This window comes from Hippoglossus hippoglossus, chromosome 13 (assembly GCF_009819705.1).
Source record: "Hippoglossus hippoglossus isolate fHipHip1 chromosome 13, fHipHip1.pri, whole genome shotgun sequence".
In the NCBI taxonomy this organism is placed as follows: Eukaryota; Metazoa; Chordata; class Actinopteri; order Pleuronectiformes; family Pleuronectidae; genus Hippoglossus; species Hippoglossus hippoglossus.
Genome location: NC_047163.1, coordinates 27,828,637 through 27,842,945, shown reverse-complemented (window position 1 = coordinate 27,842,945; position 14,309 = coordinate 27,828,637). Strand labels below are relative to the sequence as shown.

Below are 14,309 nucleotides of genomic sequence, written 5' to 3'. Positions count from 1 at the left end.
AAACAGTTGAAATTTGGCAACAGCCTTCTCTAACCACAAAGATATGGTCACAGACCCATCCAAAGATCCCAAATTTCATGGAAATCTGTTTAGTTATTTTTGTTCAATCTTGGTAATTATAACGGACTATTATTAATAAAAATATTACCATAGCGCTATACAAATGAATTTGTTTGTATTAATTTATTCCTGTGTGATGGCCCACATTGTTTGCATTCTAATGATGTGGAGCAACTGACTGCACCTGAGAAGTGGGAGGAGCTTGTAGCGACCAGTGTTAGATCATGCCATGTCACCTATCAGAGAGTTCATTCATGTTTTCCAGTCACACCCACAATAATTTAATAATCCTATCACAACTCCAGACCCCAACCCTGCATAATTTGAACCTACAATACGGAAGTGACAAATACGTAGCTTCGGTCAATGGGGATGGCGAAGAGGAGAGGCAGAGAAGACCATCTGTTGAGACTCAGACGCATGTTAAAGTCTGTGTGTTGTCGCCACTCAGGAGGAGACGTTTTGTCACAGAGGTCAGGAAAAAATCCTGTGGATGCTGAGACTGTGGGAGGCTCACACAGACACACGCACACACACATTTTCCTTGGTGGTTGTGTACTAGGGTGAATACAGTTTTGAAAACTAGAGTTGTGGTCTGTTATTGTTGTATTGCTGTGTTTTTCTGAAAATATTTAATTTCTGGTTATTTGCTCCTTTTTTGTTGAATTATTATTTATCAGACTTGACTCTGACTGGCACCCCATAACATTAACCTGCGTCAAACCCAAGCTGAAGGCATAAAAAGGGTTGCTTCTCCAGGTTCTCTCTCTCTCTCTGGCGGACAGCGGAGCCTCCTCACCGGCTTAGTTTTAGTTTGCACATGTTCAACACTCCACACACATACCTCCACTCATCCATACATGCCTTACTACACTGACTACTCTTTCACACTCCATCATTAAGTCTAAAAAACTCAAATAAATATAATTTGATATTACTTTTGCTACAAGCTTGAAACACAACGTGGGACCATAAAGACAATTTAAAAAACACAAAGAAATAAATCAGATTTTGCCAAAAAGATGACTGTATTTGAGCATTAGTTTTATTTTGTTGGTAAATGTAGGGTGAGGGGATAATTCAGGTTGAGAACTTTAGTTACACAGCAGGAAGCAACAAAGGCTGATCTGCATGGGGCTAATACAGTGCAGGTACTCTGTCAGTCATGCAGACAGACACTTGCAGGATGAAGGGTAAATATACTGTAGATGTTCACATTAATATTGTGCAAGTATTCTGTATGGTCTGTATTTATGTATCACTTTTCTATTCTTGATGACCTCTCAAAGCACTTCACTGGACAGTTTTTCTGCCATTCACCCATTCACCCACACATTCACGTCTAGTATCTGTCCAAAATCAAACCAACGCTGGCTTAAACCCAAGCTGGTCATTTGCATCAAATTATCCACAATTATTGTCTTGTTCTGTTCTAACATTAGGCTAGACACAACAGTAGCATGTTATTTACAGACCAGACTGTCTACAAAATATAAAAAGTGATAAATAGATGAGACGAGAACCTCATCATATCAATATGTAGGGATTCATTCAGTACCTGTAGATACGTTAATACCAAATACAGTTGTTGTCTGTTACAACATGCTACAGAGTCAGTTTCTTCTGCTATAGTAACCTCACTATTACTGTAGAAATAAACAGTGACAGTTGTTTAACTGACAATCTAATGTCATTAAGACACTTTCAAATATGTGAACATATGACTGTAATAACAGGGTAGAAGTTGGGTTAAACCACAGAATAGAATTTTCCACTGAAAGCCCAACTTCTAACATCCCTGCTTTATGAAAAGCCTATATAAACATATGTGCTTTTTCCTCAGTAAATATATTTATATGTGTTTACTGTAACATGTAAAGCCCGTCTCATCCTAAGGGTGGTTGTTGTGTGGCATTGACTCAGCCATTAACTACTACAGAAAATACATAATGACAAATGAGCATGAGGCCTGCACACCAGGTCTGAACCAGGACTTCAATGTTACCTGGATGGATGGATGGATAGATAGATGGAATGGTCTTTTATGACCCAAAATAAATGAAGTTTATGAAGGTATTTGTCATTTCTGGCACACAGAAAATGATGTGGTTTATACTTATAATATGAATTAGAAAGAATTAGTAAAGTTACAGCAGACTGCCTTGGGGGAGTTTTAGTATCTTTTAGTTTGACCATGTTTATTCTTATTAGTGTAAACACTTTCCCTGCAAATGTATTCATAAAAGTCTCTGTAATAACATCCAAAGCATTACAGGACACTAAACACTACAGGCTCATCTGAAAAAAAAAGCCTGTATAAAAATGTTAAACATATTTTAATTACATAATAATAGTTTGCTCGTACAATGCACCTGGTAGAGCATAAGCGCCTTTGAGCTTTCAAGATAAATTGTTTTCAAATTTTATTTGGTCAATTTCTGTCTGAACACCTCCTGGTGTGGGGCGACGGCCAGATGGATGTGAATTTGGGTCCTTAAAGTTTTGACAACCACGGGACCTGAGGCTGCTCTTTAATTGGTTGTTGCAGATTTTCCACAGGACGCTGTGGCCCCCCAATAAATGTTATCACTAGCCGCCACTGCCTGCCACATACTACCCACAAGAGAGTTTGATGTGGCCCACAAGGCAAATTATTAAAAAAAATACACACAAATTCGTATGACAGCAATTACCTTTTTCTGATAGTAAAATAAAATAAATAATGTCAAATTGAAGAGATGTGAGGTCCCGATGAACGAAGCACATTTGGTGCACACATGACTGACAAACATCATGACGAATGTCAAGGAAAGTATGTTGTACTTTCCAATGTAAAAGGGCAACTGAAAATCTGTAAAAGTGTTTCTAGTTTGTGGGGACATGCACAAAGTGATGAAAAATAAGAATCTCAGCATCATTACAGCTGGAAAAATTAAGCTAAACCAGACAAGTTGCAAAGACAAATGACCTTCAATAAAGTTAATGCTTTTCAGTGGAGTTTGGTTTCCAAAAAGCAGATTTCAAAGGACACATTCTGACAGACAATGTTTTTGTGATGAGTGAGCTAATAGCTAAGAAGCTGAAACCTCATTAGAAGTAAAATTTGTTGAGGAGCATTGGTGCTGCTGCAGAGCTGTTAACAGGTCATTGTGTGAGAACACTGCATTTACCTACACTGTAAAAACAAAATCCTGCTGTGCGTGAATGTGATAGTGAATTTTAAAAAACTCTTTCAGGCATTTGTCAAGAGGTTTATAGACATGAAAAATAAACTAATTGATCATATTTGCTAAGCCATTCAATGTGGAACCAACAGATGTGCTTGACAAGCGACACAAAATCTTTACCTGCAAAGCCACAACAAACCCAAAGCTCAGTACAACAACCTCCCTCTGCTTGAGTTCGATCAACTCCATGAACATCCTGAGGATTTTTACATTCTGAGGAGTGTAAATAAAAAAAGGTCACTTTCACCCAGGGCTGGGTGATAAAACGATAGCAATAATCATCGCAATATAACTTTTCCTCGATAGAAATGAAAGAAATGAAACGTCGATAGAACTCATTCCATCTATGTTTTGTCAGACAAGATAAACAACAAATGATAATGAGAATAGCGCCGAACCAATCAAGTGGCTGGAATAGAGTTACAGCCACATCAGATTAGGTTGACGCACACAGCACAGAGTGTAGGAGGAGCAGCACACGTGCTAATGTTTGGTCTACTGCACAGAGGTGGACGACTCTGCATCGATGCAGTGTATGATAGTAATGATTTATGTTTTCCGCTACGTTCATTGCTTTAGCAGTTTTCCACCGCTGAATAATTATAACCACCGCTGCTTCAGGACCAGGACAGATGCTCATTAAAGGTCCGGTCGTCCTGTGTCTCTGTCAGAGTCTGCTTCCTCCTCACTCCTCCTCTGACCTGCACTCATGTTACATTAATTGTTAGTGTGATGATAAAGGTGTGCTGTATAGACTGATGAAACACTGAGAGCTTACAGATTTAAGTCTGCTGTCTGCTGCTGGGATTCAAGGATAAAGGATAATTAGCTTAAAGCCTGTAGAGAATGACTGTTAAGCACTAAAGACACCAAACCAAAGCACAGGAAAAAGTCTAATTTGTGGATTTCCGTATGGGCAACATGGGCAGCCACGGAGCAGTATCTTGCCTGGGGCGACAAAGGAATGGTTACATTTCCACGACTGGTTTTCTATATCTTTTGTTTGCATGTCACGTCAATGATAATCATGTCAGCTGCTACTGTGTAGACATGTAAGTCATGTAATTATTTGTTTTCAGCTCTTAAATGGCAGATCCACGATGTTTGAATGTCTGGATTATGTTTAAGCAAACACATTAGATTAGTTCTTTTTTACTGCTGTGTTTTTTTCACATGTGTTTGTATGGACTGTACTATCTGTGTTATCATCAGCCACGGGACATCATTACTGTGAATTAGACAAAGAAAGCATAATCACATTTAATAGCAGCAGAGTGCAGAGTATCACTTACATCAGAGTACCACTGCTGACTTCACTAAGCACAAAAACCGACTGGATATAGTGACTGAATGGAACAATGAACACAGTAAACATCTGCTCACCATCCTGTATAATTCACTAAGTTGTGTATAAAGTATTGTATGCTACCATACAAAACAGTACCTGAGAGATCAACCATAATCTGTCTTTGCCACTGCCAGTGTAATGAGAACTGAAATGCACACTCAGAGCCCTGATTCTTTTTTTTAAATCAACACTGTATGTTATTTCCTTTCTTGCTTTGTTTTGTTTAAATGACAATCATTGATCTAAATGCTCATGTCTGCCCCCAACATCATTTCTAGGCTTTTCTTTGTTAAAATGATTTGACCTCTCCTCTCTCTCCCCCTCTCCTCCCCCTCCCCCCTATCTCTCTCTCTTCTTTACCCTCTTTTCCACCCATCTCTCCTCTCCTCCCCATTTTTCTCTGCTCACCCCAACCGGTCGAGGCAGATGTCCCCCCACATGGAGTCTGGTTCTGCTAGAGGTTTCTTCCAGTTAATGAGGGAGTTTTTCTGCTCTCCACAGTCGCCAAAGTGCTGCTCACTGTGGGAACTGTTGGGTCTCTCTATAATTTTTAATGTCTTGACCTTCTGTGTAAAGTGCCTTAAAATAATGTATATTATGATTTGGCACCATACAAATAAAATTGAATTGAATTGTTGTTCCAGTATTGATTTACTCATGAATTGTCCTGCTTTAACATACCTGGAAAATCTTTGAAATTGACATTGTCAAGTATTTGAGTCTTTATTTAATGCAGCTTTATGTAGATTTATGAACACTTAATTGACACATTCCAAGGTGCAGGTGAGAAGTCTTAGGTCTACCTGCAGCATCTTTAGATGTCATTGAATATTGCTGTAAAGAATGGGTGGTATACCTGCTGTGTACATTGGCAAGCACCTCCTAAATCAACTTTGTTGAGGATGTTGGGATCATTCTCATTCTCATGCAGAAGAAAGCAAATCCTCCATCTTTTGATGTGTCGCATTTTCTGTTGTGCACAGAAAAAAGACAAGCATTGGGGCCAAACACTGCATTAGTTGCAAAAAAGAAAAAGAAAAGTGTCAAAAATGGGCGAGACAAAACCAATCAGCATCAAGTGAACATTTAAAGTAGAAACTGTTTATGTTACAGTATGAAGTTGGATTGGAATTGATATGTTTATGAGCTTAACTGCAAACTGTGTGCTTATCTTAAACAGAAAAATGCAAGGAACCCACTTGCTTAGTGGAATACTTTGACCGCAAGTCCACAGATCATAAGCCCAGTAACTATGGCTACAGGGCAGTACTCAAAAAACATTTCTATCCTTGTACAGAAGTCACAATCACAGTCCACTCCAGCATATTCTTGTTTGTGGTTCACTGATGGTGGTGCTATTAGAGGAAGAGGGTCTCTCTATTTTCAGTAACCTCTAGAACACTCATCTCCTCCAAGAGCACCTTTTCTACCAACTCCTTGGTAGCGCTCCTTGGGCGGCTGTGGCTCCGGCTCAGGGGAGAAAGCCTCTTACCAGTCGGCAGTTTGATCCCAGTCTTACCCATGTGTCCTCGGACAAGATACTAAAGCCAAAAAGACACCTTGTCATAGAGAAAGCTGCACATAGATGCACTGTGTGAATGGGTGTGTGAATGGCAAAAACTGTAATGTAAAGGGCTTTGAGTGACTAGAAGACTAGAAAAGTGCTAAATAAATACAGATCATTTACCATTCCTCTAACTCTCTTACATTTCTAACTAGCAATTAGTGTGCAGTTATTTACCTATATCCCTTATTTCTCTTTTTGAACAGATTTAGCTCTTACTTCAAGGTCACCTATTATACTGAAGCTTTTTTGCTGTCACCCAGTTGTAAGTCACTTTGGATAAAATCTGCCAAATTGTTAAATGTAATTGATGAGCATTATTAGGAGCACCGTTTCAGGCCAATTCATCTTCAGGATATTGAGGCAAGGGCATAAACCATCAGTAATTACGTAAGGCTGGTGTGATAAGAGAGCAACTGTGATGATTCTGTGTTTGGTTGTATTTGGTGTTCTCTCTCTCTCCCCCTCCCCTTTCTGTTCTTCCCCTGCAGGTCGTGTGTGGCAGGGGGTGTGGCTGGCTTCCCCGCTGCAGCAGACAAGGCACACCTGTTCTCACTCATCTCATCAACCTCTCAATAAAAGCCTGGTCTGGACTCCACTACGCTGCCAGATAATTCCGTCTCGTTCGGTAGCGTATTCGCATGTGATTCTCTCGGTTCCTTGTCTTTTTGTTTGACAGTTACTAATCTGTGATTTTCCCTCCATGTTACCCAGACCTCCCGTGTGCCTTGCTGCTCGCCGGCGTTTTGTTTTCCGTGCAGTGTTTTTCCCGTTCCTGGTGTTCCGTGTCATCCCGTGGAGAGTTCCAGCCAGCCAGCACCCTGCCTCCACAGCCTGCTTTTCTCTGCCTATTGAACCATAAACTCTGCCTTCGTTACGATCTGGTTTTCAAGTCTCTGCTTTGGGGTCCAACTAGAAACAAACCCTAACAGCAACAAGCATAACAACGATGTACAGCTCTGCAAAGAGCTTTACCGCCAAATATAACTTACTGTTATAATTAAAATTAAGTTACTTTTGATGAAAGTAGTCCTGACATAAACGAATGATGACGAATCAGGTTTCGCCCCCCATCAAGACCATTGGTCCTGATAATAGGATATATATCTATATATATATCAATATCTATATTTTGATATCTATATATAGATATATACCTTACTTGATAACGTGTCATCAGCTTACTTCTGTGATTTTTCCACCTGTTACTAAATAAATGGTTTTGTATTTATCTAGCGCTTTTCTAGTCTTGATGACCACTCAAAGCTCTTTACAGTACAGTTTTATATTCACCCATTCACACACATACAGTGCATCTATTAGCAGCACTTTGATGGGGAAATTCGGCATGCAGATAGGGAAGACTGGGGATCGGGTTGGAGGGCGACCGCTCTACCCCTCAGCCACAGCCGCCCCAAGATAAGACAGGAGATAATGAGTAAGTCCGTAGATGTTTAGTAAAATAGATGTTTTGTAAATTAGCATCGTGCATCACAACACTACTAATCACACTTTTCATTGGCAACTTATTTATACTTAGATATTAATAATGTAGCATTTGGATATTGTATAAAACAAAAACATGTAATGTTTCACAAAGTGAGATATTTCAATGCATAGCATTGTCATATACAATATAATTTCTAATAATAATAAAGGCTAAGATGGTCTTAGTCCAATTAAGTCTATGGGCTGTGATCATGTTGTAGCCTGTAGATAGGTGTCATTGCTTTGGAACATTCATATAAATATCTAACCGATTGACCAATTAGGCTTTTTATATCTCAAAAAATTGGCAAATTTCATTTTGCATACCAGAGGATTGTCATTAACATTAAACTATTTCAAAAAGAGTGTGTGAATATCCACACAAAACCATTAGTCAAGGGACAGTTTATAAACACGGGACAAAAGACAAGACAGGTTCTTGCAAAAGAGGATGTCTGCCAATATGCGCACACACACACACACACTTTGCTAAGCCATTTAATGTGGAATCGGCAGATGTGCTTGACACAGGACAAAAAAAATCATTAGTCTGCAAAGCAACAACAAGCTCAAAGCTCGGTACAGCATCCTCCCTCTGCTCTATTAACTCTATGAACATCCTGTCGATTTTCACATTCTGAGGAGACATGCACTGACGTTTGCATCTTTGTTTGGGGCAAACTATTGATGTGAGCAGATCTTTTCAAATATATATCACCATATGTCTTTATTAGTATGATTGATCTGAAAAATATTTAGGTAAATCTTACAAGCCTACAATCATAGGCGGCATAAATTCAATTGTACAACTCAACCACAGGTTGTATGTTTTTTTTTCCAATTCTCTGTTCCCTGGTTCCACTTCATCTTGTGATGAAACCATTTACTGAAATGTGCTAGAAGCATGACAGCAGCACCTAAATGGCCTGGTACATGGAGAATGAAATGTGTCCAAATTATTTAAAATGTTAGGGAACAGCAGTGAATACCAACATCAAACTGACAGAAACCCAGGAAGTTAAGGTCTGAGAAACCTCCTCCCCATCAGTACTCTAAATGCTTTGATGCAGCAGACCAATATGAATGGGTGGTTGAGAGACTTACATCTCCAACAGTACGATGGAGATGTAAGCTGATGGTAGGTGAAGGGATTTTTGTAAAAACTCCACAGATCAAATGGTGCATCTGTAATATAAGCTCAGACATGGTCCATCTTAGGTAAAAGATTAGTCATTTATTTACTGAGATATGAAGAGGTGTTGCTTGTTGAGCAAAATATGCAAAATACTTTGATGAAAAACCCTTTTGATTCTTTTTATCAGTGGACCCTTACGGACAGTAGGAGGATAAATAATTAAAGAAAGGACAGACAATCTGACTTCACAACCGCTTCAGAGCATGACTTCATATAAATCAACCAAGTACTCTCTTCAGTGGACAACAAAATACATGTACTAAACTGTCAGGGAGCTGCTGCACTGATGACAAAGAGAGAGAATATCTGGTATTCATTAAGCACTCGATGAAATACTGCTGTAAAACCTTGTCACACATCCTATGGTCACACATCTTTCAGTGTAACAATAAATGTGTTTCCTATACAAAGGGTATGAACCTCTGCAAGGTGATGCAAGCAGTAGAGCGGTGAAACAGGCAAAGGACAGAGCAGAGCACAGTGTCTATTTGATTATCCTTCTGACACCTCAGCCCTCCAGTCGCTCGTTGTAATTACTGTCCCACTATTTTGGGGTTTTGGCAGGCAGCCAGGTTAAATAACCGACCTCAGTCCAGCTATAAGAGGGTTAATAAGTTTTCTCCTGTATTTACCTTTGAGTCCTGTTTTTGTGGTGGTGAAACGAGCAGCACAAGCAGCACATGACAGTTTTTTCTGTATTTTCCTGATCATTGTTTTTGGTCATCTTTGCTGTATTTTGCACTCGTTACGCCGGGTTTACACCGGAGGCAGCGAGGTTCCCAAGCACGCAGCCGCCTGGCTGTTCACACGGGACGAGCATTTCTCCGCGCTGGTCAGCCCGCGATTCACTCACATGTGGCATTTGTCTGGATCGTTGGGACTGGGAGGCTGCAGCAGCTGCTCGGGAGCGACCGCTCGCTCTCCCGTGCGTGAGCTGGAATTTGTGTCAGCGCCACACAGCCAGCAGTGTGGAAGACTTCCGCAGTGTTCAGCACTACTGTAACACTGGCACAAACACACAGAGCCCCCCCACTCGTTACACCGGGTTTACACCGGACGCGGAAGCGCCGCTGCGAGGCAGCGCAGCGCCGTTCTCAAGCGCGCAGCCGCCTGGCTGTTCACACGGGACGAGCATTTCTCCGCGCTGGTCAGCCCCATAGACTGTATATATAAGGTCAGCCCGCGATTCTGCTTTCTCCGCTTGTTGTTGTACCCGTTGAATGTCGGGGTTCGGGGGTAAATGATGGTCTTCATAGCCCACCCCCCCCCACCCCTCTCTTTCTCTCTCTGTCTGTCTGCTTGTGTGCTTGTAGTGGATGGGCAGAGGGGGACATTTAATTATGTGATTGGGAAAATTAAAACTCCAGGACAACAGAAGGGGAATACAAAGTATGGGATGCATATTTGATAATTTATATCATATAAAATATGTAATTTATATCGTTTAAAATCATGGGGGGAGAGGGGGGAGGGGGGAGCTGGCTCATTAGCATTTAAAGGAACAGGCACTCAAAACAGGTCACTCTGTGGAGGGCTGTTTTATACAGGGTAAAAAGGGTGCTGTTTGAAATGATCCTTGTGGTATTTTGACCAAAGTATGTTACAGACATTTCATTAAGACCCCAAGGAACCATATCAACTTGTGGTAAAATGGGCACGCTGTCCCCTTTAAAGCACCAGAAACAACATGGTTCATCACGACAATTTTACAAATAATCATACTGTAGCTACATGACAAAAAGATAATCTCTCTCTCTCACACACACACAACTCCATGACTTTAGAGGACCTTATTGATATAAAGTATTGCCTATCCAACGACTGTAATGATCATCCTAGCCCCACCCATTAGCGTACATTATTAATTGTGTAAATTACTGATATATGAATGCCACCCCTCACAAAGAAGAGGCCTCAGTTACTGTGTGATTTGTTTACTTGTTGTTGCACAATGCTGTTACAGAGTGTAACAGTGTGCAGCGACACACAAACAGACAAAGAGAAAATGAGAGAATAGAGGTACAGATGGACTGACTTACACAGGCACATACAACATACTTTGTTCACTTTCTATTGAGTTTGGCAGTTTCCTATCGTGTCAAGTTATTGTGCGATGCTACCTTAAACATGATAAAAATTATATGCTTCTTTTCGTCTGACTGCTGGACAACCTGATGGCATAATTCTCCAAAGGACAGAATCTGCATATCTCATCTGACTGGTATCCTGGTTCATTTTCCTGACATCTTTGCTGAGTTTACACAATGTTGCCACAACATCACAGGGAAATCTAATTTACAAGATAACAAGCAGCAGGCTGTTTCAGAGCTCAGACAGCAGCAGTTAACTCAAATAGCTCTGAACCCTAAAACACAAGACAACACAGAGAAAGCCATAAGAGGAAATCCTCCAAAAAGTCTTACCTTCCCAAACTGTTCAAAATACTGCTTCATATCTTCAATTACTGTGTTGGCTGACAATCCTCCTACAAATATTTTCTTTGTTCTTGTGACCATCTGGGAGGAGGAAGACAGAGAGAAAGAGACGGAAGGAGGTTAGCAACATTTCACAGAACAAAGTAAAACTTATTAAGCGTTGTCTCTACTTCTTCATCATGGATAATGGTGCTTCGATATACACATGCATATCTGCAATTTAAGAGCAGTTGTTTAAAGTAGCATAACGTTGAAACACTTTATTCAGAGTATTGGTTGTGATGTGTTGTAACGTGTTACAGTGAAAACTAAACTAGTCAGCTACTTTTAGTTTTTACATTGTTAATCTAAAACAGACCTAGAATAGACAGTCACAGAGAGAACCTGAGGCTGATGTTCACCTATTTCCTAAGCTGAAGTGAACTGATTATGATCTGATGAATTTAAAGAAATAAACTTTAGCATGTAAAAGTCTGTAAGGAAGTTCAACTGACACATGTATGACTCTACATGTTTATATGTTAGCATATAAAAGTCTGTGAAGAAGTTCAACTGACACATGTTCTCTACATATTTATATGTTTTCCTCGAAGGTGACTCAGACAGCCTGCATCCGTAGATGTCCAACTTGAGGAGACAGAACTGGACTTCAACCAGACTGAACACTGAGAGTCATCACTTCAGCAATGACTCCAGGTACAGACCTGTTTTCATAACTTACAAACAATCAAAGCAAAGTCTTGCACATAATACATAACATTGTATATGCAATGATTTTAATGTGGAAGAACTACATACTGCACATTCATTGTCTTAGTAGTACACGGTTTAATCCAAAACCATATTCAAATACATAGTTGAATATCCACAGAATATAAGGACACAAACTTTGTTTATAAGTAACACTTCCTCTACAATAATGTTATACTTTTGTGTTTTCCTAGCTCCTTAGCCTGAGCTAACCAGGTATCGTTGAGCTCTGTGGGCGTGGCTCAGCTGTCAGTCTTCATTCAGAGCACCTCAGCTCCACTCGCGCTCCTCCTCTCTTCCCATATTTGGGATGGCCAACAACTGCGAGGAGTCAGGCACCGGCAAGATGGCGCCGGATGAAACGCCCACTGAGCCTCAAATTCACTCTTTAGAAACCAACAGTGAAGTCACAGACAGAGTCACCTCTACACGCGGCATCTGTCCGTCCTGGGAGAGGGATCCCTCTAAGGTTAATACGTTTTTTCCCCCTGTTAATAGTTTTTTCTTTTTTTCCCTTACTCTTGTTGAGTGTTAATGACAGAGGATGTGTCACCTTGTTAATCCCTATGAGAATATACAATTTGATTGATTTATTGATTGATAAACCAATCTCCATTCCAAAACTTCAGAACATTTCAGTCCAAGTGGAAAAATATGAACACTTTTTGTGTTTAAAGACAACATACATGCCATGTATATTAGACCTGGCCTGATAGATTCCAATTAGGATCTACATAACAGGAGAACCTGTTGATTTCGCTGACTGTTGCAGTCAGAGAAATCAATAAACTCTAAATCAGTAAAACTCTGTACTACCTTCTGCATGTGTGGGATGAAGAGAACAGGGAAAAACACAAAGTTAAAAATAGTAGACCCAGGAATTGGTTAGAACCTTTTGGTATGGACAGTATTGGAGGGAACACCACACATTTTCTGTCTTTCATGGCTTCTGCAGGGAATTATGGCAATTTTATGGTCATTTTTCAACATTATTACTTAATTTGGTGGTTAATACCAGTGCTGGAGCCAGACACCATTTATCTTAATGATGAGGATAGCCACTGCTGCTGTCATGACTGCAGCTATAACAAACAGCCAACTCCAGAATTAGCAGTGTGTAAGTGACATGAGGGAATGCATAAAAGTCCTCTACACTGAAACAGGCCACGCAGTATATCACATTCACCAATGGACAAATATATGCCAAGCTTTCTGCAACGCTGACCTAATTGCCAGCACAATGACTGTCAGTGTATAGACCTGACTTTAAGAGGACCTCTTATGAGTCACCTATTTTTCTGTCATAATTTTAGATGTCCATATTACATGGCTAAAGGTTAAAGGTAAACATATGCAAAGCAATCCATGGGAGACAAAAGCTGAGGTGTCACACTTGCACCAAATACCAGATTTACATGCACGTTCATCTACATTTGCAGCAAGCATAGATTTCTTTATCCTTCCAAGGAGAGCTGGTACAGTCTATTCCAGTAGTTTTATAGCCACTTAATTAAAAATAACTGATATTGAAAAAATGTAAGCTTCTGGAATTGCAGAACAAAACCATAGAGCTGGAAAAGTACGTGATAGTCATGTCCCACATATTGCCATATCACGAATGGCAAGACTAGTGTGACCCATTAAATTGTCAATTAATAATCTGCCACTAGGCAACTAACAACGATGCAGGAAAAGGATACCAACTCACCATTGACTGCTTTGGGTTCCAGTCATATAATTATCTGCAGCACATCTGCATTAATCCAAGTAATCTAATCCAATTCCAGTTATTACAATAGTATGAATCCTTTCATAATAATAACTGAATTTCCTCAAATCAGGTCAAACAGGTCAACGTCACATCTCCAGGGACGATCCTGTACAGTCAGCTAGCAAATGTTAGGTGAGTGGGCTGACAAGGAGTGCAAATGTGTCTCTTCATGGCTGGGCATAGCTTCTGTTGTTTACTACTAATACTTTTCTCCCACAAACTCCCATACATGCCAGAGAATTATCCTCTAATCAACTTAACAAGGCTGATATGTTATAGTATTGTCTGTGTCTTCTCTTGTGTTCAAGAAAAATCTTCTCATAACAAATTATCTGGCCACAAAATGGACTGAACACAATTTTTAAGAATCTGAAAATTTACTAAACGCATCTTTAACTAAGGAGGACTATTAGGAACACCCTGAACATATTCTGTGATGTAAATCAGATTGCTAGCTCCCACCGTGTATCC

The 14,309-nt window shown here is 40.1% G+C and overlaps 1 protein-coding gene across 5 annotated transcripts in view; it reads right to left on the bottom strand.

Moving 5' to 3' along the window:
• Window positions 1-14,309, bottom strand: part of LOC117772552 (RNA-binding protein Musashi homolog 2-like) — a 163,535-nt gene that overhangs the window by 81,227 nt on the left and 67,999 nt on the right. For all 5 annotated transcript variants that reach the window (XM_034603791.1, XM_034603792.1, XM_034603793.1 and 2 more), the window contains exon 6: window positions 11,306-11,398. In XM_034603791.1, the coding sequence (XP_034459682.1) occupies window positions 11,306-11,398 (93 nt within the window). The remainder of the gene's footprint in view (window positions 1-11,305; window positions 11,399-14,309) is intronic.